The 26550-nt window shown below is 41.2% G+C and overlaps 1 protein-coding gene across 2 annotated transcripts in view; it reads right to left on the reverse strand.

Moving 5' to 3' along the window:
* Positions 1-26105, reverse strand: part of LOC309697618 (uncharacterized protein) — an 88861-nt gene extending 62756 nt beyond the window's left edge. For both annotated transcript variants that reach the window (XR_014273867.1, XM_082519675.1), the window contains exons 1-2: positions 25832-26105; positions 9712-9816 (exon numbers count right to left, since the gene is read on the reverse strand). Coding sequence is in view for 1 of the 2 variants with exons in the window: in XM_082519675.1 (XP_082375801.1) it covers positions 9712-9816; positions 25832-25960 (234 nt within the window). In the remaining variant the exon portion in view is untranslated. The remainder of the gene's footprint in view (positions 1-9711; positions 9817-25831) is intronic.
* Positions 26106-26550: the final 445 nt, after the last annotated feature.

A 26550-nucleotide genomic window follows, 5' to 3' on the forward strand; every position in this document is an offset into this window, starting at 1 on the left:
TGAGGGAGGACGTGATGAGTAACAGAAGCACGCCGGGTGTTTAAATACTCAGGGAAGACTAGAGGGCTGAGAGGACACACCTGGGGAACACGGAGAGCTCAGACAGACAAGGCTGATTAGGACACAGAGAAGAATCTAGGACAATACTGGACATTAAAGGGACGAACAATCAAACAAGACACTAAGAACCATAGGTAGCAAACTCAGAAGCACTAGGAAACAACATACTCAAGAACATGAACAAAAACTATCTCTTAAGTCCAGAGAAAACTCAAAATACTGGGTCAAAGACCCAATTTATGATTTAGCTACATCTGTGTATATGTTATCTAAAAGTCATAAACAAAAAGTGCTTGTTGGTCAAGGATTGTCAGAAAAAGCTGTGGGGATGTAAGTGTAAATACTAAAGTGAGCTTTTTAGCTTCATGTTGTCCCTACATTACTTCGCCAATACATTTACTCAGATTTTTTGTTTGCTTGTTTTGTTTTTAGAAATATAAGCCTCGAGTCATTTCCTTGATCAATCAGTGAATATATCACTTATATCACTGAATTATAAATCCATCTAATAAAAGCACAAATAAATGAATTGTACAACCTACCAAGACCACATGCAATCTCTGAGTTAGACAATTATAAACAAATACACAGACTTCACTTTAAAATGACATAAAAAGTAAATTAAACATGATAGTGTCTCTCTATATTTATGAAATACAGGGAATAAAATATGCATTTTTATATTGTTCATTTAATAAGTGTTCTCTGTCAGCAATCCATCCCTAACAACAAACTACAGAGATTAGAAATCACTCTTCACAGGATGGATCTCTCACATGGTTAACAAACAAATCTTGTTTTTAATGAGAACAAAAAGTCCCACTGTGAGATAATTACAGAACTAGAGTAATGTCATTATTCATTTTTATGAAGAGGAAACTCAAACTACCATCAGATTTTGCTGATTTGTTTTTACAGAGACCTATTTGTTTCCTTATTAATGATCTTTACTTAACCCCAAATAATTCACTTAGTGTCCAACACCATTCAAGAGAGCGTGGGCTCTAATTATGGCAATTGTTTGGGAGAATGTTTTTTGATGGCAGGAATTCCATCACAGGAAGGGAGAGCCTGCATTTAAAAGGGTCCGCTGGCCGTCTGTCATAACAATATGCCCAGGAAGAGTGACGCGCAAACACACGCACGGTTCAAAGCCACAAATACTGGCACGCCTACATTCTTCTTTCTCCTGAACTTTGCTCATGTGCAAATGGCCTGAGTAACATAATCCGCACACAGCTTTGGTTTCTTTCACTGTATGAAATCTAAACCAAAGTAAATGAGACAGAGAGAGAGAGTCGAAAGCCATGGGAACTAATCTGCTGAGGCTTTTCTGTGTGGGATTTAAGAGATGACCAGAACTGACTCAGACCTAACATGAGTCATTGGTTAATATCTAACAGTTTCCCACATGATATCTCTAAAGCACATTTGTTTTTTGTTTGTTTAGTGCATCTCCCAGTAGAGGATATGACAGTTTTATTAAAAACTGCGTGCGTGGGTTGAGGAAGCTGTTCACTTCTCACAACAACTACCCATCATGCTGTTATTTCTAAACAAAGAGATGAGCTGTAAAGAAACGTTTGAGAGCTTCAATCCAAAAAAGTAAGAGTCAAGAGTAACTTTTTTATAACTTTATCAAAAATCAAAATCTCAAATTTAGCTACCACAAGACTGTTCACATCCCTAAATCAGTTTCTGTTCTAGAAGTCCCTTTGGGAACCCAGCCTATGTAGATCGAGTCCCGCGAAGACTACAACCTAAAAAGAACGATCGGGCAGAGATGAAACAAACACATAAATCCTTATAAAATATGATCTCAAAATATATCAAGCATATAAACATTTACAACAATAATATGGAACAAACACAGCAGTGCTATCATCCAAAATATAATAATAATACTGACATTTATTTTCAGGTACATTCTGGTGTTGATACTTTCAGTTTTTGAATTTTTAACTTTTACTGTTCTTTGAACTTTTTGCTAGAATAAAATTAGTCTCAGCACAGTAGTAACAGACAATGCAGTTGTCTGTGAATTGTGCTACATTTGTATAGTGTAAGCGTATTTATTGCTTTAACTGCACTATGAAGGAAAAAAGTTTAATACCGTGAATATTATTTGATGTCTGTGAAGGTTTTCAGTCATCCAGGTCATCATAGTCTAAGGAACTTGGAAAGAAAAATGTCGGGACTTCTTTGAGTGTCCTTGAAGACATTTCACCTCTCATCCGAGAAGCTTCTTTGGTTCTAAGACAGACTGGTGGAAAGTCCCAGATTTTAAGCCCTATGGGATCGTCCCCAAGAGGGTCATGGACCCCCTATTGATCCTCCACCTCACAGGTGTCGAACTCTAGGCCCCGAGGGTCGGTGTCCTGCAGGTTTTAGATGCATCCTTGATCCAACACAGCTGATTTAAATGGCTAATTTACCTCCCCAACATGTCTTGAAGTTCTCCAGAGGCCTGGTAATGAACTAGTCATTTGATTCAGGTGTGTTGACATAGGGTGAGATCTAAAACCTGTGGAACACCGGCCCTCAAGGCCTGGAGTTCGACACCCCTGCTCTACCTAATCACACAAGCCAAGGAAACATGTGTAGGTCACAATCTGCCAAGGTGAATCTATCCCCACCCTATCATGTGATTTCCTGAGGTCAAATGTCCCAGGATGTGAGTGGGGGTTAAGGTGTCTGGGAAGGGATCTCAAAACTGGATTATAGATGGCAGACAGCTGGTGTCATAAGCCCCCGCCTCTGTTCAAACATGGTCGTTCACAGTGGACATAGATGGCTTCTTTCACTCCTCTTTCAAACCATCTGTCTTCTCTGTCCAAAATGTAAACATTGGCATCCTCGAAAGAGCGACCTTTGTCCTTTAGATGCAGATGGATCTTTTCTGCCACTACCTGCATTCCTAATATTTCACAGGTGGTTCAGGTGCTTAAATAGCCCTGTATTTCCTGTGATACATGTGTGCCACTCCAAATGATCGCATTTAGCCCCCTTACTGAAAATTGGCTCTGACACTGGACCCATCGAAAGGATAATGAAAGCAAAGGGGAAGCCAATGGCCATAGTTTATAGTAAAGAATGAGAGAGACAGACATCTCCATTATAATATTCCATTATAGTTTTTGTTATGATATATAGATTCTTCTTTCTAGATTCTTCAAACCTGATGGAAGGAGGAAGGAGTGTGAAGGAAATCACACTTACAGACTCAGATGTCCCTACACATCACATAAGCATTTAAAGATGCCTGGCCATGGAGAACAGAAAACAGGAACACATGTCAAGCTGCTCTCCTGTTCTAGAAGCCGTCCTGATAACAGAAACAAGCCAATCACATATGTGGCACATTTCTCTCCATATGTCACTATCTGAAACCCAGACATTGAAGGATGTGGCAGATCTTAAAAGAGTAAGACAGCATACTCGCTATGCAAGGTATTTCTCCTAAGCTTAAACAGAGGCGCTTTGTAGGTCCTTGGTGTCAGACAGCTAGGATAAGAAAACTCTCCTTAGGAGGGATGTAGCACCACCTACGAGGGGAAACCCTGCATCACAAACTCAAGAAAGTGTGACAAAAATACTAAAGTCTAAATATTTTCTGAATCAAAGATATATGAGGAAAGGTAGGCGTGTGCATTTCTGCTAAAAAAAAAAAAGCACTGATATCATTTTCTTTGAAATAGCCACTGCATTAGGGAGAATTTGTTGCCCAATTCTGGTTTTCGTTGCTATTTTAGCCTACTTTATGTTATAGCTCATTGCCAAGTGTTTTGCTTCAGCTTCAGTTCTGCTTTATGAATATTAATAAATCTCTGAATGCATCTGTTTTGTTGTAATCAATCCAATAGTTGCTAAGTTTCAGTCTAAACTAAACCAGCCAACCATCCAACAGAATGACGTTCAAGAAACAAACAAAATAAATCCCTGAACAAATACAGCAAAGCTAAATAAAGAGAAGAGTCTTGATATGGAAATCAAAATGTAAAATGGCAGTTGGAAAGCATATGCAGATGATCTTCTCTATTTTATTGACCATAAAGCTATCTACTGCCTCACAGATACCCAACAAAGAAAGCCCAGCTCCTATATGAGTACGTCAGACCACACAGTAAGCAGCATTACGAGTCCATGGAGAGAAGAGTGGGTCTGAGTGAAAACACTCCAAGCTGTCTGTTGTTTTTTTGTCCTGGGTCTTAAAGGAAGCCGTGTGCATTCCTTTAACTTAAAGCTGTTTTCTCCAGACCCGTCTCCCTGTCTGTATAATCTCAGATAAGAAAAAAAAAACGCTGAGGCCATCACTGTTTACCCATGATGTCTCCATCACAGTGGCTTATGGATTTACAGTTGCAGGCCAAAGGTTAGGTTTGCGCACTGCACTGTTTATTTGGTTGCCTTGGTTACGCAGACAGAGAGAAACCTATCACTCTGAATGATAAACAGTAAAAAAAACATTGACATCAGGGTTTGTTTATCTTTTGCAAAGAGAATAGTTATAAGCTGAACAACTGAGGAAGTGTGGAGACATTAATAAATTGGCAGCAGCAGAATTATGAAACAGTTTTTTGTTTGCTTCACATGCGTCACTGATATGTTGGCCTTTGTCTGTTATCTCTTTGCGTAAGCAGTTCAGTGTTGGACGTGACTGCTAGAGCGGGGCCTTCAGCTTGCCCCAAAAGTTAAGCAGATGCACCATAACTGTTCCAAATCTTGCACTGAAGCTCCTGGATTCTGTTAAATCACGTTAAGCAATTTTGTCATTAAAATAGATAAAGGATTGCTTTCTATTCCATTTCTGTTTTCTAAGAAAGAAAAAAAGGACGCAGAAAAAAGTCCAATCATTTATCGGCATGATTTACCTCATTTGTGTACTCTTCATTCTTTTCACTTTTAGCGTGAGAGTCTTTGATGTATTTTGCTGCTTTTCACGGTTTCTCTACTCCTCCTGTTTCCTGATGTGAAGATAGATTTGATCAAGTTGATGACAGCTCTGCATGTAAGTACAATAAAAACCTCCCAGTGAGTATTAAACCTTCTAAAACCACAGATTGACTCCAAACATCTGAAGGTCAGGCCAAAATTTCTTTGTTATAAATCTGCCACGACGAGCTTAGCGTCACTGATTTGGTCACACTACAAACAAGCTAGTGCTTGCCGTTGGGCAGGCCTGGGGTGCTGAGTTTGTGATTTATGTATCATATATTTCTTTATATTTCTCAACAAGCCTTCTTCTCTGGTTATGAAGTCCTTACTGATGAGTGAAGCCAGCAACAAATAATTATTTCACGGTTTTCATTCCACTGTCAATTCTGAGGGAAACTTTATAGAAGATTGGGTTAATATGAGATTTAGAAAACAATATTTTTAAAACTGATCTGTTATATTTATTTGTAATTTTATATTTTTTATCTCTGAACTCTACTAGAGCAGCTTTGTATTGTTGATGGCTCAAAAAAAATACTTATTTTTCTGAAACTGGATGTTGATCCAGCCCTCATCTTCTCTCAAAGCAACCATTTCTTTAAATCAAATGTCTTCTGACTGGCTGTTTCTCGCAAACACAGGACCTGAACAGCTTCTTGGTTGTGTCTTTTGTTCCGTCTCTCTTGTCCTTAACTAATCGCGGCAGATGTCTGCCCCTCCCTGAGTCTCGTTCTGTCGGAGGTTTCTTCCTGTTAAACATGAGTTTTTCCCTCCCACTGTTACCAAGTGCTTGCCTATAGGGCATCATCTGATTGTTGGGGTTTTCTCTCTAGTATTGCAGGGTCTTCACCTTACTGTGATTTTGCTATATATAAATAAAAATGAAATGAGTTGAATTGTATTGAACTGTATGAAGGATATCCACTCTTTATCAAGTAAGGTTATGAGCAGAAAAACCTCAACCCTAAGCAGTCTGAAGGCTGACGTTCTGGCTTACGGTGACCTGAAGCTTTATTTAAAACATAATAGTTCCACCTTAAGTGAGAGGAATGAAATGGGACATATAAAAAAACTGAAAGTCCCAAGTTTTCCTCTCCGTTGTATTGAATTGTTCATGATGGCCCATCTACAGTGTTAACAAGCCAAATATTGTCTGTCATCACGTCAGCACTTCCCGTAACATCACAAAGAGCAGAGGCAGGACAAAACTATCACAGTGTTGTGCACATCAGTCATGCAGCAAAGCTTCTTAACTCCAGTGAGGCTTTAAGTCCTGACAGAGGAATCATCCAAACACTTCAGCTTTAGGTGACCTGCATGGGTCTAAGTCAGCTGGGTCAGGTATTAGGTAATCTATCAACATCTCGAGGTAAATGTCCACCCTTTTCCCTATTCTTTAGCACATCCTCTCAGGTGGAAGTACTATCCCCAAGGGAGCCACTTGTAGTAATGGCTAAAAGACAGGAAGTGCCACAGTCTGTTCCTTTGCACCGTATGGGCTAGACAAGACTTGCTGGTTTTCAACAAGTGCTCCGGAGCAGCCAAAAAGAGCTGTTCCCAGATCAACAGCGCACCAGTGAATTACAGGAGTGGGTGTCGAAAACATCTATTAAATATCAGCACTTCACTGCTCTTTGTGTAACAACGTCAAAGGAGTGCAAGACAACCCCAGAAAATCAGGTGCTTTCCAAAGACCTTACAGATAGACATGAAAAAGCAAATAAAATTCTTAAGACATCATGCCGCAAGGGGTACAGGGATTTACTATTTTCTAAATCTTAATTTAATCATTAGGCTCTAAGCTATTTCCTTGATCCAAATCTCCAAAAACAGCCCCACTCAGACAGCCAGTGCATGCCAGAGAGTTTTGCAAGTGGCAGGTCAAGCAGCAGTAATGCAGCTCAGTTCTGAGTCTACAGAGTTCTCCATCGCAGCTGGCTTATTTGGCCTCCAATTACTGTGATATGACCAAAAAAGGGCTTTCACTGCTCACTGCTGCTCGGAATCCGGCCTTTATCTCTCACCCACATGGGGTTGCAAGATGCTGCCAAAGGTGAACAAGGGATTCCTGGAACGTATGACAAATGGGACAACTCAGGTCATTAACACTGGCTGCTTGAATTCCAGTACATGGACCTTGAAATGCAGTTCAGGAAGTGGTGTGATCTTTCGGATGTCTTAAACACAGATAGTAATTAGTAACTAATCTAACGGATATAGCCCTTGTATATGGGGGGGATGTGAAAAGACTCATTTTATCTGTCCTGGCAAACATTCACCAGCATGGATGGCCTTGACATGACAGCTACAGTAGACATCAGTAACACATAAAAACTTTATGCTCAGCTCAGTCCTTTCTCTGATCTTTTGCTCTGTAAACACTCACGGTTATTGCACGGTTCACAAAGGTCTTAGTATGAGCAGTAATGACTTCAAACGAGTGTGAGAGAGTGAAGGAAACAAACTGAAATTACAGCAGGCAGCTTGATCACCGCCTCTTAAGGAGCATCAAACTTCTGGTCTTGGCTCAGATGCAGGGCTCTTACATAAGCGGGGGGAAAGAGCACTCTGATCTTCCTGAGTATTTTGTGCTTCTGGACACACAAGTGATTGAGGCTATGTAAGGGAGACTCCCGCAGTGATCTCATTTTAAAGACATCTTACTTTTTATTTTTTCCTTCGGTCAAACTAACACATAAATGTGTCCCTAAAATGTTTCTCCTGACTTCACCTAATCTGGCATGCTGCTGGAGATTGGCTGATCTCTGCACACAAACACTTCATCATTCTCCTCTGTATTCAGCTTAGAAAGGCTAAGTTCACAACAAGCATCCTTATAAGAGCAGAAATGGAGTCCAGTTGAGCAGTGCATCCCACTGGGAGAGATTCAATGGAATAACTATTTAGTCTGACGCAAAATGTGAAACAGATATGACTTTTCTGCTTACTGGCTTTATGAACACTGGCATTAACTTTCTGACCTCTTTTAAACTATTACAAGAAGGAACAGTCATGAGAAAGGTGATGATTAGCTTTAGCTTTCTTTGTAAAAATTTGGCACATCCACATTTTCCTGACAGGATCCTGATTTCTTTTCCGATCCTTTTCCACCTTATAGCTCCAAACGTTAAAGTTTAAATTAAATTCTGCATCTCAAAACCTCTATGTTGTACGGAGCCCCGCAGGGGACATGGGAGAAAAAAAATTAAGACGGACTTTTGCGGGATCTCGCAAAACAAACTCGGGATCTCGCAAAAGTTTTGCGAGATCTTGCAAAAGTCCGTCTTAATTTTTTTTCTCTCATGTCCCCTGTGGGGCTCCATAATGTTGGCATTTTGGTTATAAAATGTTTGTTTGAGGCGAAAAGTGACCGTATTTGTGCGTAAGAGTAGAGTTTTTAGCTGAGACTCGCAAGCTTGGTTAGTAAGCTGCACTCATAAAGCGTATGAGTGCATCACAAAAGTACTGAGTCCAGCTTTAAGTGAGATTGACAAAGTTGGAGTCTGAAATTTAAAAAAGGCTCAGTTTTCATCTAAAAATTCTTATATTGTCAACTAACCTAAAAAAACACATCTTATGCCAGGTTATATATAATTTCCATGGTGAGCAAAACTCCACTGACATCTTAACCATGCTAACTATGACTCTTTGTATGTGTGTGTATGTGCCTTGCTTAATCTAATTTAGTAAGGATGCTTTTTATAACAGAATTCTTATGACATAAATTTTTACCAGATACAAACTAATTCAATTGCTTGTGAGCTCAAAACAGCCTCAGAAGCAATGAGTCAACAAGTAGTTTTGTTTTTGTCTGTGCACCATGTTTCAAATATCAAACATAGCTTGGTTACAATTCAGAATATAGAGTGTTATCCAAGACGTTAATTTTGCATCACCTTAGTGAGGGTTATAGAGCTTAACTTAGACCTGATATCATGACGTAATTACCATGTCAACCTTTTTACAATCTCTTCATCCGTGAATAGGATTATCCTGAAAACATTTCTTTGCATTCAGCCACTCCTTCTATAATAAAGCCCTAATACCCATAGCTTTCTCTTATCCTGTGAACTGTCAAGACAAAAAGACATTTGTCTTAGCTCAATCTCACAGGACCTCCCCCACCCTCCAACAGACAATCCATCAAATCTCAGAGACACACAGACAGATAATACCAAACAAACTTTTAGCTGAGATCTGAGCCCTGAGCAAAGTCTGGGCATGTCACATAGCAACACAGTGGCAATCAATAAGATATATCAAAGAAAATAAGTAGGGTCTCACTTTTGTGTCTCATGGCAGCAGGCTAAAGATTCAGATTGTGAGTAGTTTATTTTTACCCAGTGATAATAAAAATGGCTTCACTGATGTGCACCTGCCTCGGGGAGGGTTTCAGTTTGTCATCGACTGAAGCGTTAACAAGAAAGTTTGTGAAATCTCTACACAGAGATGATGTCAGCTTGTATAACTCAACGCCTTCCTCCCAGTTACATCACCGTATCATAATCAAACAAGATTCTCTTAACCAGAGGGATTTAAATGGTATGTGTGACGTAATTATAAACATAGCAGTGGCCTCACCAGCTGCAAAAATATTAAAACAACTTCAGTTTTGTTTGTTTTTTCTTAGCTGTAATGGTGTTGCGGGTTTCTTTTAGGGCGGTCAGGAATGGGTGGTATTAGATATGGAAATGTGCGCTAAATAAACTCAAGTACCTTTATCTTTATCTTCGCTCCAAACAGAATATGAATCAAACTGGCATTTCCGTGAGCCGGACCTCTGGGAAACCTCATGATGTCTGTTTGCTTGCCAAGACTGGGCTGAAAAAAGGAAGCAGAGGAAAAGGAGGGGAGTGGACAGGAGGAAGGCCGAGAAAGTGTTGAGATTAGGGAAGATATAATTATTGTACCTACTAATTAAAATGACTCAGCACCGTCATTAAATCTTTCACTTGAACTGCTTTATGTGGCACGCGATGAAAAGGCAAACAGTTTGTATCTCTGCAGGGAATCACTGTAAGGCTACAGCCAACAATACAGCACAGTGTCCTGTCTATTTTTTCAGAGAGTTAGATGCAAAGATTTGACATCAATAGTTACTGGGAAAGCATCCAACACACACCCAGTTCCACATTTTTGGTATCGTCTCCTGATCGGATTTCTTTGTACTGATTTACTAGAAACTCACAAAATCCCAAAACAATGAAGCTCTTGTTTTGAACAGGTAGCAACCTCTGCCACTGAAAGGTGAACCCATCATCTATGTCTTTAGTTAAGATGCCTCATTTCAAGAATCAAATGCAAATATTTTAAGCCAGATCTAAAATTTAAAAAAAATTACAAAAGAAAAACAAAAGTTTTGGTCTGTAATTAATTTATTGCTTCATGACATACTGCACTGTACTCACCTGCTTAAATTCTTTACAGGCCCTTTCATATACCTGCACTGTGTACGAATAATTTACTGCTATGCTAAGCAAAGCGAGTATAAGCATGAAGTGTGGCAAACACTAACAGGTTATATATAGATTATAATGTGGCAATTTTGAGCAAAAATTCAGAAATACTGAAAAATATTTTTTAGCACGACTTCTAGCAAACTACATGCAGCACTTTCATGTAGTGGAATCACTGCTACAAGGCCTCAAGTTATGTATAATTAAGGTTGTGTGTGTGTGTGTGTGGGGGGGGGGGGGGGGTTAGGTTAATGAGGACGTTCAGACAGTGTTAAAGACAAGGTCACATTGAGATCAGCACAACTTTGAATTTGGAACTACACATCGAGAGAAAAAAACGTCAGCTGACAGTCAATCAATGTGGAAATGTTTGCTCGCTTGCATTATCTCAAACACTGATTGAATGAACAGTCACACAGTCACATGACAACTGTGAGGATTTGCAGGTAGTTACTAGGGGTGCAACGATATTCGTATCGATATTGAACCGTTCGATACAGTGCTTTCGGTTCGGTACGCATATGTATCGAACAATACAACATTTGTAATTTATTTTATCAACTTTCCTTCTGACGATGCTGTCTGTATTGAGCGCTCAGTGAATCTGCGTTCGACTACTCCGCCTAGGCTGCACTGTCGAGCGCAGATCCACTGAGCGCTCCACACAGACAGCATCGTCAGAAGGAAGAGCGCAGGGCAAGCTAGCGAGACAGAAGTTAAGCTCTCCTTGCAACAGGCAAATTGAACCTCTCCCACCCTCATTCAGATCTGGCGTTTGGAATTATTTTGGTTTTCATGTGACGTATGACCCTGAAGGTAAGCGCATCATGGACTAAAGTAAAACAGTATGTTGGATGTGCCACGCAATGCTCAATTACATGGGTGGGAGCTAGTGTGTTATCGCAGTTAGCTCGTTAACGTGTTGGCCGTCTAGCCCCATGCACGGGGCTATCAGGGGTAGCTCGTTAACGGAGATTTGCCGTGTTGTGGCGTTAAGGTCATTTTAACGAGATTAACCTGAAAGCACTAGCGGGAACACAACGAATATGACTGCACATTTACACCGACATCATCCTAGTGCAAAGACAAAACAACAAGCATGCATGCTACAAACTTTACCCGAGTCATTTAGACAGCCGTTAGCACACGATTCTCCTTATGGGGACCTGATATGTTTAATATGCTGCTGAGAATATAGCCCAGAAGAAGCGGATAGTATAGCTTTTATTTTGGAAAGAGCCATTTCTCTGTAATAAATTCTCTTTTCCAAAGATGAGTGATTCCTCAATCAGATACGGGCTCGCAATATCGCTAGCCCGACGTCCCGGGGCTAGCGATTTTTCCAGTCGGGCTACCAAAATCTATCTCTGCCCTGCCCGTCGGGCTATTGTAGGAAGGAAAAATATATGTCAATGCTTTTGCATTCTTTCGGAAATGTAGCTGGGTAATTATGTCATTGGCATCGGTGAGCCACTGTCAATATGTGACATATTGAAATCGCGTTTGAATTTGCGCTTGTTTTTTTGCTTTCACTTTGCAATCACGCGAACTGTGTATAGAGAGCGACAGTACTGATTGGTGAGTGATGATAATTTGCGCACCAATTCCTCTGACATCGTCTTATTAATCGTTAGCTTACTATGCAAACATGACAAGTGAAATCTCCCGCAGCAAGCTTAAACATGTGAGAGGTTGATCGCGCAGAGAATCGCTGAGCTTATGTGAGTGCGTGTGTAAAAGCAGCAGTATATATATTTTAGTTCTGCTGAGCCAAATAAGACAGGTCAGGGTGAAGAAGTGACAGCCAAAGAAAAGCTTACCACAAAACGGAGAAGTTATGACAAATCAGACTATAAGGCAAAAAGAAAGTGCAGCTTTATGGTTTCATGGACAAAATAATTTCTGTGGCTGCAATATGACGAGCTAAATAACCAGGGCTGCACATAAGTGGTCCGCAGGTGCGCATTCGCTGTCAAAATAAAAAACACGCACAAGGGTTAGGGTTAAATTTAAAAACTGTACTTTTGAGTTAAAATATATATTTATAATTTTAATAAATGACAAATTAAAAAGGCATGAACATTTTATTTTGTATCGAAAAAATATCGAACCGTGACACCAAAGTATCGAACCGAACCGTGAATTTTGTGTATCGTTGCACCCCTAGTAGTTACGTACTATAACAATAACCGATCGTGGCTCAAGAGTTGGGTGTCTCGGACAGTCTCGGTCGTTGTGTCCTTAGGCAAGACACTTCACCTACCGCCTACTGGTGTTGGCCAGAGGGGCCGATGGCGCGATATGGCAGCCTCGCCTCTGTCAGTCTGCCCCAGGGCAGCTGTGGTTACAACTGTAGCTTGCTTTCAGCAGTGTATGAATTTGAGAGTGAATGAATAGTGGTATTGTAAAGTGTTTTGAGGGGTCCCGAAAAGCGCTATATAAATGCAATCCTTTATTATTATTATTAAATTCCCATTTATGTTGTGTTTTCCTGCTCACCTATTATACTAGATTTAGGTTAGCTTGCAGGCTGCATGCTAAGCTAAACCAGTTATCTTCTAGAGCTACAAAACAAGCATGAGAGTGTGACACAGTTTTGCTAAACTCAGACCAGTTTTTGACAGTATAATATTCAAATAATCAAATATTTTAAGTGGCTAGTCAGGCTTGATGCAGCACGCATAAAAGCCAGCCAAAGCAATGATGCAACCACAAAGAAATAACTTTCAAGACTTCCAATGTTTGTTTTCTTAACTGCTTCTCGAAACTGCATCAGAAAAATCAAGTTTATTGAACATTTTCAAAAGCATAAACTGCAAACAAACAGTTTACCATGTTCTGGTAAATATCTCAGTCACGAGGGGGAAAACACCCATTTCACAAGCCTGGGGGTATGACCTGCTCAGTCAGACAGGGAAATCACCCCCCTTTTAGTGTTGGCGACTTTAGACCGTGGCAGTGACGCTGTGTGGATTGAGATCGATCACCGAGTTCTTGTAAACCGCACAGAGTTTTATTACGAGTTTAATCATTTACCGTGTGTTACAAGTGACTATTTATAGACAGTGACATCTTCAGGTTAAAAGGTTGTAAAACACAAACAGTAAAATAACCCTTAATAAGTTTTTGTTTGTTTGTTTGTTTGTTTTTTGCAAGTTTTGGAGTTTCAGGAAACAAAAAAGTACGACTTTAGCCGGTCACATATTGACGCCTTGTTTACCCACATGTCAACACACGATTTAAAGTACATCTCTGTGTTAGAAGGGTCAAATACAGGCTCATCTCTGCCCACTGTGCAGGTGCCAAGTCATTACCTTTATCATTCTGCTTGTGGTCCTGTCAGAGCTTGCAGGAATTCATTTTCCTATATTTACACCCTTACAGTTTATGGCTGTAAAACTAATGAGGGTCTGATTCTGTTATTGTTATGTGGCGATAAATCAGTTGGCTTTGTTTGCTCATTCTGTGCTTAAGAGAATAAATCCTCTTTATGTGAGGCTCTGCGTCTCCCTGGGTTATGTAACACTGACAGGGGGACTTCCGTGAGGGTTTCACACGCTCATGCTTCAGCAGCTACCTGTCATAATAATCTGGGACACTAGTTTTAAAACTCTTAGTGTATACACACACGCACAAATCCCACCATTACACAAGACGTTATGTCAGTCTAACTTAAGGCCTGGCAATAAAAGCTCTCCAGGGTCAGACTTAATTGTTTTAATTTCAGTTTGACTCCCATGAATCAAGTAAAACAAAGATAGTACTGTATCCTTCTAACCAAACTTTAATACCAAAATGTTCAATGAATTCTTCCGAACAATTTAGCTGGTTCATTTTGTTCCGAGTACGCTGTAAAAGAGACGTACACAATAGTTCTTTCTCTGCTCAGTCCGAGTGCAGCCTGGCTTGCCTTAAGGGGGTTATGTGGTTGGCTGAATCTGAGTTTCTGAAAGGCTTTCGGTTTACATTCAGCAAGGAGTCTTTTGGAGCTCAGCGTCTTCATGCGGAGGAATCCGAGAGGCCACTCTGCCAGGAACCACACAGAGGTCTTACTCAGATCGAGCTAGGTTTCCCTCCAGAGAAATAATCACACGGCACCTGCAGCCGAGGATGGATGTGACGCCCTGTTAAGTGTTCATGTTCATTTAGCCCGTGACGCAGAAAAATATGTGAAGATTTGTGAGAGTAATCATGAGGGAAAATGCACAGGGCCAGTACAGGAAGCAGTGTGGGTTTTTTTTGCAGGAGTTGTGTGATGTCAGAGAGCTGCAACTAATTATTCTTTCTCCTCCAACCTTCAGCTCAGCTGCATGCTCAAAACTAGGTTTGATTATCTCTGACTGTGGGATGCTTGAAAGATTATATCATGCATTCATTTTCCTCGTGCAAACGAGGACGCCATCGTGAGATCTTGTTTTTTGGATTTGTTTTAAAGTCTCCGCATGAAATATAATGAAAGTACCTTTAAGTGCATGCTAAACTCAACAGGTGACGATATAACCACAGTGATTATCGTTTATTTTGTAACTAGGTTTTAATTGTTATTTGAAGTTTTATTATAATACTACTATTATAGACTATTTAACTAATGGCCTTGTGCATAACCTAAAATGATACTGAACACCACACACCAGTTGTTCCAATGGCTAAACATCCGCACTAGTTACTAGTGAAAAACTACCAGAAAAGACACTCGTTATTGGCCGTATTATCTAATTTTTTCTATCATGTGACAATAAAGCAAGAATGTTTTTTTCATTAAAGAAATTTTTCAAACATTGTCTGTAATCTGAAATCAATATCACCATATTTGTCTGCTTTCCAGCTATCCACAAACTCTGCATAAAGTCTAATGATTACTCTTCCTCTTCTTTCATTTTGCACTTTCACTAACTTTTGCCATTTCTTTTTAAATACTGTAAAATCTTCAACAGTCAGTTGCTGTCTTTGTCTACCTTGAGTCATTTGCTGGAGGTTTCTAGCAGCTAGCACACAGTCACAATAAGATATACAAAGCTGCAATGAAAACCGTGCTTTGGTCCTTTTGGTCAGATCGCCTCAGGAGATGCCAACTTGTCTGGAAACTGCTCACTAAGCAGTAGTGAAAACTGTGAAGAGTGCAATGCAACACACAGAGATTGTTGACATAAGCCATGCCCCAGACCAACAGGTTGCAGTGGTAAGGCTCAGTTTTTACTTTCTGCATTTCTCCAAGTTTCAGCTCAGAACGTAAACAGCATTTGCAGTTTGCAGAAAGATACTGACGTGTGTCAGACATTATTGCATAGTAATAAATTGTATTAGTATTAGACAGGCCTATGTATGCATCTTACACAATAGTGAATCTACTATTGAAGGAGGACAGCTGCTCTTTTATTGACATAACCTCTAAACATCTAGTACACTTCAACACATCGTTATTTTCTTATTAACACAGTCTCAACTTCAGGCATAATACACTCAAACTCGTTGTGTAACATCTGTGAGCATCTAAATATAGGCAAGTTGATGAAGTTCAAAGGTTTGTTATGAGTGTCGATTAGGAGGTGACGACTGACACGTCAATAAAAAAAAAAAAGTGTAGTCATCTCCCCGAGCTTCATCTGAAACTGAGTCCACAGCTCCAACACAGGCCTCTGCTGAAGTTCAGCTCTGGAAAATGAGCACTGGGGAAAAAATGACAGTCAAAACCACTCTGGGAAATTTTCCACAGAAAAGCAGACACATTGCCTCCATACACACTCAAATACGCACACGTACCCATTTCAACTATTTGACGCACAGTGATTTATGTTTTCCAAGCTAAAAATTAAATAAAAACAGTGGACACACAGTGCCACATGTTAGATAAATTAAAATGTCTTTCTATTCCTCCTCACACTCCACAAAGTCTTCTAACTACGACTACTGAAGATGCTAACTAAAGCTTCAGGCACACAGAGCGCTGGTCCAGAACTGAAAGAAAAACTCAGTATTTAATTGTATGACACCAAATTATTAACACAAGCAATTTATAGACATTGTTCATTTAGAAACTGTAGCTAAAAACAAAATTAAGGAATTGGTTCTAAAAAAAAAAAATAGAACACGTGAATGTGTTGAGATTTCTAAATGATAACAAATGTAGTTTTTATAGGACTGAGCAGGAAAGGATCATTCATTTATTCATTGGTTACACATAACATTTTGGAAAGAACTCAAGAATTCTGTATTGTGCAAAAATGAACATGATAGTATCAGTCACTATGAAAGCAAAGAAAACTATGTGTGCACTATGATTAACCTTTTTTTGTTTTATTAAGGAAATGTGCTCAAAAATGGGACCTTACAAGGCGGCTTTAATGTCTTTTTGTTTCTTTCCCAAGCAGCCAAGACTGAAATATTTATTTATATATCTGTACTAAATTACAGAAATCTCTTCTGGTTTTCATATTTAGTCGCTTTCGGGATATGCATGTTCAAAAATGCTGCAGATGGGCAGATGGGTGAAAAAATTCCCTGAGTGTATCAATGGACCATTTAATATGTGTTTATAAATTAGATCAAAATTCCCCTCTTGCCCCTTCAGGCGGTCTTTATCCTACAAGCTCGGGTCTTCTACCAGAGGGTTGGGAGCTTGAGGCTCTTCTGCACAGAGATCTCAGATGTTGTTCCTGGGATCTGATGGAGCCACCATGCCCAGCTTCAGGGTCACTGCACCGAGTGCTCCGATTACCACTGAGACCACTGTTGTCTTCACCCTCCACATCTTCTCGAGTTAATCTCTGAGCCCTTGGTACATCTCCAGCTTCATGTTTTCCTCCTTCGTGCTATATATATATATATATATATATATATATATATATATATATATATATATATATATATATATATATATGAGCGACCCCCTATGCTAAGCAAGCCTACCGCAGACATGAGCGAGACAGATAAATATGAAGGCATGCCGGCTCGGACGTCGCCCGGATCAACAAGGTCCGCGTCAGGTGTTGAGGAACCAGGGCACCCTGACGAAAAGTGGGCTACTGGAACAAGAAGGCATCGGTGGGCAAGAGACGAAAACAGGGCGTTGTTGGAATGCTACTACGCAAGTAACCCCGGCGGAAGGGGCTACATGAATAGGATGAGGGACCTATGGATTCTTCGATACCCAACATCCACAATGACGGCGAAACAACTAGTAGCTCAGTGTTCCAACATTCGAAAGAAGGGACTGCTCTCACAGCTAGAGATTGACGAGGTACAACACAAATGCTACGGCAAGGAGGAGTCAGGACGCCAGGTCAGGGGGGAGATATCATCACCCCCACCCGAGATTGGGTACATAGCCCCAAGTGCGATAGGAGAAGGATCGTTGAGTGCGAGAGGAACTGACCTGAAAAATAGGATCATGGCCAAGCTTGAAACCTGGATCCCGCGTAGCCGGTTACCAAGATTACGTGAAGTTCCCTCAGAAGGTCTGCTAGATGATGTTAATGCAGCACTACGGGCAATACCTACAACCACGATTACCGACACTAACAAGCTGATCTACAATACGGCAACAGTGATCAGTGAGATGCTTGGCTACAAGTTGAACAGCCACAAGGGGCAGTACCCTCCATGGAGAAGGAGGCTAGAGGGCAAGATCAAAGTAGCACGGAGGGAGGTTAGCCAACTAACGGAGTTGCAGAAAGGTGCGACAAATAAGGTGCATAAGAAATACAGCAAGCTGTCCATACCTGAGGCCTTGGAAACTGCCAAGCAAAGACTCACAGCCTTGGCCAGCCGCTTGAGGAGGTACACCAGAGAGATAGAAGGCAGGAGAATAAACCAGCTGTTCTCCACAGAACCAGCAAAGGTGTACTCTCAGTGGCAAGGGAACAATAAGAGAACAGCACCACCAAGGCTGGAGACGGAGCAATACTGGAAGAGCATATGGGAGAAGGATGCAACCCATAACGGCAATGCTCAGTGGCTAGAGGATCTGAGGGCTGACCACAGCGACCTCCCTGAACAGGGTCCAGTAACCATCACAGTGGCAGATATCCAAGAAAGGGTCTCCAGTATGAAGAGTTGGACAGCACCAGGGCCCGACATGGTTCACGCCTACTGGCTGAAGAAGCTGACTGCACTCCACGAGCGTCTGGCAGCACAAATGAACCAGCTGCTAGTTAACGAGAGACACCCGGAATGGCTAACTGAAGGCCGGACGGTCCTGATCCCCAAGGACCCCAAGAAGGGACCGGTCCCCTCCAACTACCGACCAATAACCTGCCTCAGTACTACATGGAAGCTCCTGTCAGGCATCATATCGGCTAAGATGAACAGGCACATGGGTCAATACATGAGCGGGACACAGAAAGGAATTGGCAAGAATACCAGAGGCGCAAAACACCAGCTACTGGTAGACAGAACAATCAGCCGAGACTGCAAGACCAGACTGACCAACCTGTGCACTGCCTGGATTGATTACAAGAAGGCCTATGACTCAATGCCCCACAGCTGGATACTGGAATGCCTAGAATTGTACAAGATCAATGGGACCCTAAGAGCCTTCATCAGGAACTCAATGGGGATGTGGCGTACAACACTAGAGGCCAACTCCAAGCCCATAGCACAAGTCACCATCAAGTGCGGGATCTACCAAGGAGATGCTCTGTCCCCACTGCTGTTCTGCATAGGCCTGAACCCCCTCAGTGAGATCATTAACAAGACTGGCTACGGATACCGACTACAGAACGGAGCAGTTGTCAGCCACCTCCTGTACATGGATGACATCAAGCTGTATGCCAAGAGTGAACGAGACATCGATTCACTGATCCACACTACCAGGCTATACAGCAATGACATTGGAATGTCGTTCGGACTGGAGAAGTGTAGTCGGATGGTAACAAAGAGAGGGAAGGTAGTCAGAACTGAGGGGATTGAACTACCAGAAGGCAACATTGCAGACATAGAGGACAGTTACAAGTACTTGGGGATCCCGCAGGCGAATGGGAACCATGAAGAGGCCGCTAGAAAAGCTGCAACCACCAAGTACCTGCAGAGGGTCAGGCAAGTCCTGAGGAGTCAGCTGAATGGTAAGAACAAGATCCGGGCCATCAACACGTACGCCCTGCCCGTGATCAGGTACCCTGCTGGGGTAATAGGCTGGCCAAAGGAGGAGCTAGAAGCCACTGACATAAAGACAAGAAAGCTCCTTACCATGCATGGAGGGTTTCACCCCAAGTCCAGCACCCTGAGGCTGTACGCTAAGCGGAAGGAAGGGGGCCGGGGACTGGTGAGTGTCAGCACCACAGTCCAGGATGAGACAAGGAACATCCAAGAATACATTGGGAAGATGGCCCCAACTGACCGAGTGCTCAGTGAATACCTCAGGCAGCAGAAACCCAAGAAAGAGGAGGGAGACGAGGAACCATCATGGAAGGACAGAGCCCTGCACGGTATGTACCACCGGCAGATAGAGGAGGTGGCTGATATCCAGAAATCCTACCAGTGGCTGGACAAAGCTGGACTGAAAGACAGCACAGAGGCACTAATCATGGCAGCACAAGAACAAGCTCTGAGCACAAGATCCATAGAGGCTGGGGTCTATCACACCAGGCAAGACCCCAGGTGCAGGCTGTGTAAAGATGCCCCAGAGACAATCCAGCACATAACAGCAGGGTGCAAGATGCTAGCAGGCAAGGCATACATGGAACGCCATAACCAAGTGGCCGGCATAGTGTACAGGAACATCTGTGCCGAGTATAACCTGGAAGTCCCGAGGTCAAAATGGGAGATGCCCCCAAGGGTGGTGGAGAATGACCGAGCTAAGATCCTGTGGGACTTCCAGATACAGACGGACAAAATGGTGGTGGCTAACCAACCGGACATAGTGGTGGTAGACAAACAGAAGAAGACGGCCGTAGTGATCGATGTAGCGGTTCCGAATGACAGCAATATCAGGAAGAAGGAACACGAGAAGCTGGAGAAATACCAAGGGCTCAGAGAAGAGCTCGAGAGGATGTGGAGGGTGAAGGTAATGGTGGTCCCCGTGGTAATCGGAGCACTAGGTGCGGTGACTCCCAAGATAGGCGAGTGGCTCCAGCAGATCCCGGGAACAACATCGGAGATCTCTGTCCAGAAGAGCGCAGTCCTGGGAACAGCTAAGATACTGCGCAGGACCCTCAAGCTCCCAGGCCTCTGGTAGAGGACCCGAGCTTGAAGGATAAACCGCCCGCAGGGGCGTGCTGGGTGTTTTTTTTTTTTTATATATACAGAAATCATCATATTTGTCCAAACTTTAGAGTATAACAGTTTTAGTTTTCTGCTCTCACATTTGAGCAGAAAATGTTCTAGAAATATGCTGATTCGAGACGGCATGACCCTATTTGATGTCTTAAATGTTTGGCAGTGGAGGATCTGAGAGGGTGAGTTGGGATATAAAGTGACAAACTGAGCATTTAGACTTCTGTATATGTGTAAGAGTACTTAAAATCAATTCTGTAGGATACTGGAAAAATCCTATTTTGCTGAAACTACAGTGATGTGCTCGCTATTATTTGTTTAGTCATGTAGTTGTGTGTAACGTGGCAGTTCTGAATAAGCTGCACCAGAAATAATGTTGCAGTTATCCAGCTTTCTAGAAATAAATACAAGAACAAACTCATTGCGATTCAGAAAGACTGCCTTGGTAGTGAAATTAAAGTGGTGTTTAACCCTTAACCCTTTACAGCCGATCGGAGCGGGCACGCTCTGTTTTGTGTAACTATTTTTAAATCCCGGTAGCTCTGCAACCAAGTAAGCTAGCGCAATAATTTTTTTTGCATATGAAACCGGAGGAGTTGTACTTACATCTTATGCCATCAGCTTGTCCTAAGTCACGGTTTCCTTCCACATATAGCTTTGCAAAAACTGCATAAAAATCACTTGCAGCAACAAAAACATGATATTCCAGAAACACGCTTCGCCGATCCATCAGCTGTTTGTAACACTTCCTACGTCCATCAGCGCGAACTATCACATGACCGCATGACCTGCCCGAAACCGGAAGTGACGTCATTTTGTGGAAATGTAGTTTTTTACGATCGGGGCCTTATGAGCTTGTGTTTTACTTGTTATGTGTTTTAAAAAGTTATGTTTGACTTTATGACTTTCTGTGTCGTTTCTGGGATGCTTAAGACTCATATTGCACTGCTGGAAATAGTTTATTTTGATGCATATGCTGTTATTTTGCAAATTTGCACTATAATATTTATTTTCGTTTTTCCTGCAGTATATAAAAATTGGTGTATTTCAAAAATAAAACTATGAAGACACTCAAAATAAATTTCCTGTGGTGGGAAACTAGTTTGTGTAACTTTTTTGTATTTACAGTTTTGAGGGATAAGCCTCTTAAATTTCTCTAACTAGAAATATATGTTAAAAAAACAAAAACGATTTTCAATTTTTTTGTAGTTTATTGCACTTTTTTGCAATTTATGTAATTACTATGCACCTAATGCAGACATATTATTAAAGTTTGGGCTATAATGGTTGTATTGATGTATAGCAACTTGAAATGCTCCCAAAAATGGCTCCACACCATGTAAAAATATAATATAAGCTCTGGCGAACTTGGTTCTATGGTAGGTCTTAAAGGGTTAAGTCACTACGTGAAATATCTCCAAGACTACTAATTTGTGGTTTTACCCCGTTAGCTAATTTTCCTAACTCATAAATGATCAGTTTATGTTTGGGTTTTAGACCAAGTAGAAGACTCCCAGAAACTGAAGCTGTCCATATGGACATAACATTTTCAGTGGGAGAATTTTCTCCCACTCGCGAATCCTTATTGGATTATTGAGCCCGCATGCCTCAGATATATTTCCATTCTGTGTTCCTAACATTTTGCAAAGTTTTTGGTCAGCTACTGGCTAATGTCAGTTAAACAGGGAGTTAGAGAAGTTAGTAGTCTTTGTCATCTGCAGCTACAGAGTCATATAGCTCTGCTACTATGGCAACAGATATTATGTTGTCCGATAAAGTAGCAGACCAAAACAACTGCCCTGCGCAATACCACAGGAAGTGTCTCGACTGACACCTGATCTCCACAGGTGAAGAAGAATTTCCTGTCAGTGATATATGATCTGAACCACTCAAACGGAACAGTAAGACCTGCTCAAAGCAGTCAGAGAGGATTGCATGATTAGTTGTGGGAAGTAAAATGAGGACAGCAACCTTAGTCCATCATAAGTTAGTCTAAGAGGCCCGTATATGATGCATATGAATTATGTAAAGCTACTCCAATAGAGTCCAGAAATAATATTTATTTTTAAAAAGTTGTAAATTAGTATTATTCATTTCATTTATTTGTTCATTTTCAGGCACAACAAATACCTATATTGAACATAAAATGCACAAAACAAAAAACAAAAATTGCCTGAAAAAGGAGTGGGACGAAGAAAACTTATTAAATCCCACCCCTATACTCACTCATCAACAGTTATTTCATGTTTACGAAGAAAGCATCTCTATCCATTTCAGAGTGCTCTCTCTCTCAAGCCTTAAACATCTCATTCACTAAAATGTCAAAAGAAAAAAATAACGTATTTCCTCTCCCGTCTGTCTGGCACTGACAACCAACCACACATTTTATTCTTTGCTCAAGCGTTGCCATGGCATTTGGAAACAAACGGGAAGTACTGTACATGAATGTCATGACTGCGGTTCTAAAAGCCGTCCATTAACTGGGTGAAAAATGGATCTCTTTCGCAGTACGAGTATCCTGTCACTTCCTTTTCTTGCCAGCTCATGACAGGCTTAGTGTTTGATTAGCCAAACAGAAGCTGTAATATCCTGGAAGGAGGGAGACATTTGTTTCTGGGTGGTGCATTTATGAAAACTACATTTAACTGACATGACTTCAGGTCCAGCAGCCAATGCTGGAATGTACGGGGGTGTTACTGTCGTCAAAACAATGATCGAACTGTTGTGGAGTTACCAAGACTCCCAGGCTTCGGTTTTGATGAGCAGCAGTAACGAATCTGCAAAAGAGTGAAAAAACCCTCCTTCTGTCTCATGACCTCTTCTTTTATGTTCACCCTCATGTTCATGCACATTTTAGTCCTCTATAAACACAGTTTTGTGTTCTAAGACAAATTTGTATGTACACAGACGACACCCTGTCCGTCTGAAGCTGTACCAAACAGATAATGGTCAGGTTATAGGCAAAACAAAGCATTTATTCAACCTGCTGGAAGTGGCAGCAGATGTGCTGCAACGACACAGGAACTAGTGGTGTGAGCGATCTATTAATACACTGAAGAGAAACAAATCCAACAACCTTCCGACAATAGCAGCTGTATTCATTCACCTCACCTGACTTGAGACGTTAGACATGCATCTTTCATTCTTCTTTAGAACTATAGAAACTGTTACATATGTGATAACTATAGCATTAACATATCTTGAGCATCTTTAAACACTGGACGGTGCAGATATTTCCCCAGAAAATTATTGGAGAGAAGTAACGACCACATTTACAGAACTTGTGTAGAGAAGGTAAAAACAGAAGTCCAGACAGAAACAAACTAAACTATGGCTGAAAATGAAAGCAAGAAACGAAAACACTTTGACTCAGCAGCACCATTTTCTTTGCCTACACTGCTCCCTAGTGAACTTTAGGTGTAAATGTTTGAGAGTATAAAAGTCACATTATAGACGCACACACCGATCATGCATGACATTACAGCCACCAGCCTAATTTTGGTCCTGGTCCCCCTTTTGCTGCTGTCATTGAGGCATGGATGCCACTAGACCTCTGTGCTACACATTAATTAAAAGCTTGTCTGTATAGAAATATCTTCAGCTGTTTTTTAAAAGATTCAGTGGAGTCTGTACAGCGTAAAGGGAGTAGAAGAGAATTCCACAACCTTGGTGCCACTGCCTGAAAAGCCCGATCGCCATGTGTTTGAGCCTAGTACATGGAGTCAACAGCAACCTCAGGCCTGAAGACCTAAGTGCACGAGAAGAAGCATGAGGTTTCAGCAGGTCAGAGATATAATGGGGAGCGTCACCATGTAAGAGTTAAAACTAAAATTTTAAAATGAAACCAAAAATTTACTGGCAAACAATGAAGGCCACAGCCATCGGGGAAAACCGTTTCCATAAAAGGGTGTAGATGGTCTGCAACAATTATTAGGTAGGTAGTAAGTGGTGGTTCAAGGGAAAGTTGCATCAACATGGATGGCAGGACTCAAGCCAAACATTTCCTTAATAATCACTCAAAAGATCACAGTTCCTCTACCGATTCAGTTCAATTAAATTTTATTATACAGCGCCAAATCACAGCAATAGTTGCCACAAGGTGCTTTATATTTTAAGATAGACCCTACAAAAATACCTATAGAGGGAAACCCAACAATCAGATGACCTGCTATGAGCAAGCACTTTGGTGACAGTGGAAAGGAAAAACTCCCTTTTAACAGGAAGAAACCTCCAGCAGAACCAAGCTCAGGGAGGGCGGGGCCATCTGCCTCAACCAGGTTCTTACCGTGGTGCATCCTTGTGCCAGGTGTTCCCCAGTAGTGATGGGATTTCCGGCTCTTTTTAGAGAACCGGCTCTTTCGGCTCTGAACCGGCTCTTCAGGTTTTTTTGTTGCTTTAATTAATTTATTATTAACAATAATATAAAATTATGCACAAAAGGAATTACTAATGTAAAAAAAAGTGGTTTTATTTATATATGTTTATATATAAATATATGTGGTGGCCCCAGAGACAAAGCACGTACAAATTCCAAAGCACGTACAAACTCCAAAACACATTTCTAGCTTTAACTGAACTTCCAAAACAGAGCTACCTAGATCACTTAAATTACACAATTGAAAGCATATGTGTATTGTTTGTGTATTTATACACAAGCACTCATATATATTTAAATAATTTTTAAAAAAAAGTTAATTTACCTGTTACTACCACACACCAAATCCGGTCATTGGTACTTGCTGGCTTGTGTAGCCACTAGGAAACAAAAGCTCAACACGGCGCCCTAGCATCCTGGAGCGCTTCTGTTGTGTTTTGGACGTGTTTTGGAGTTTTTACGTGTTTTGGAGTTTGTACGTGCTTTGTCTCTATGGGCCACCGTAAATATACTTTTATTCATTCACTCCACATAAAATGTAATAAATAAATCATATAATACAAAAACCAACTAGTCAAAATTCAACTTTTAACTATTTAAATTTTCAGCTTTTTCCTTTTAAACAAATTTAATGTGAAACAACACAAAACACTGCAAACCACAACACAATTAAATATAAATTACAATATGAAAACAAAAAGAACATGCATATTCTCTGTCATATGGGCCCGCATGAATAAACTTTCTGAATCCTTTATCATCTGCAACTGAAAATAGTTGTGGATGATTACTATACCTTTCTAATGTGACGTTGTTGTTCCTGGCTTCCTTTCTTTCTCTCTCCCTCCTGCTCTGTTCCTGTGCTACTGCCAGTGTAACTACCGCCCCTCCCCCCTCTGCCCAGCGCAAACCACAAGGCTGGCATGCGGAGTGAAGCGGAAAAAAAGTGCAAGAGAGAGGGTGAGAGAAAAAAAAACAAAACAAAACCCACGGCTCGCGATAAGGAGCCGGCTCACAGCGCTCACGTCAAAGATCTGGCTCTAAGAGCCATTTCGTTCGCGACCGACACATCACTAGTAGTGAGGAGCTTCGCGGAGTAATCTGGGTCCAAAACTCCATCCCTTCAGGTCCCGAAGTCAAACGAACACTAAGAGTTAAACATTCTTTCATCTTTAATTAAATCATCAGCGTTGCTGCTTTATCGGGTGTAACAATTAAGTTTTACATCCAGGCATCCATGAAAACAAAATTTATTAAATTTAACGGAGTTAGAAGTTAACAGGAAGTTAGCTCGCTAGTTTACACCTAAACATTTCATACCATGTTCTGACTGAGATATTTTTGAAACTAATTAAAACGTATAGCTCTGCTACCACTTCCAACATAAATGAAGACAGAAAACTGAACAGCAGTGGCGTTTGCAGGGTTACTGAAGTTGCACTACCTGGTATATAGGGATAGCTCAGTAGGTAGAGTGGTAGCCCCATGATCGGAAGGTCGGGGGTTCGACTCCAC

This window comes from Aulonocara stuartgranti (genome assembly GCF_965226115.1).
Source record: "Aulonocara stuartgranti genome assembly, chromosome: 20".
NCBI classification, from domain to species: Eukaryota; Metazoa; Chordata; class Actinopteri; order Cichliformes; family Cichlidae; genus Aulonocara; species Aulonocara stuartgranti.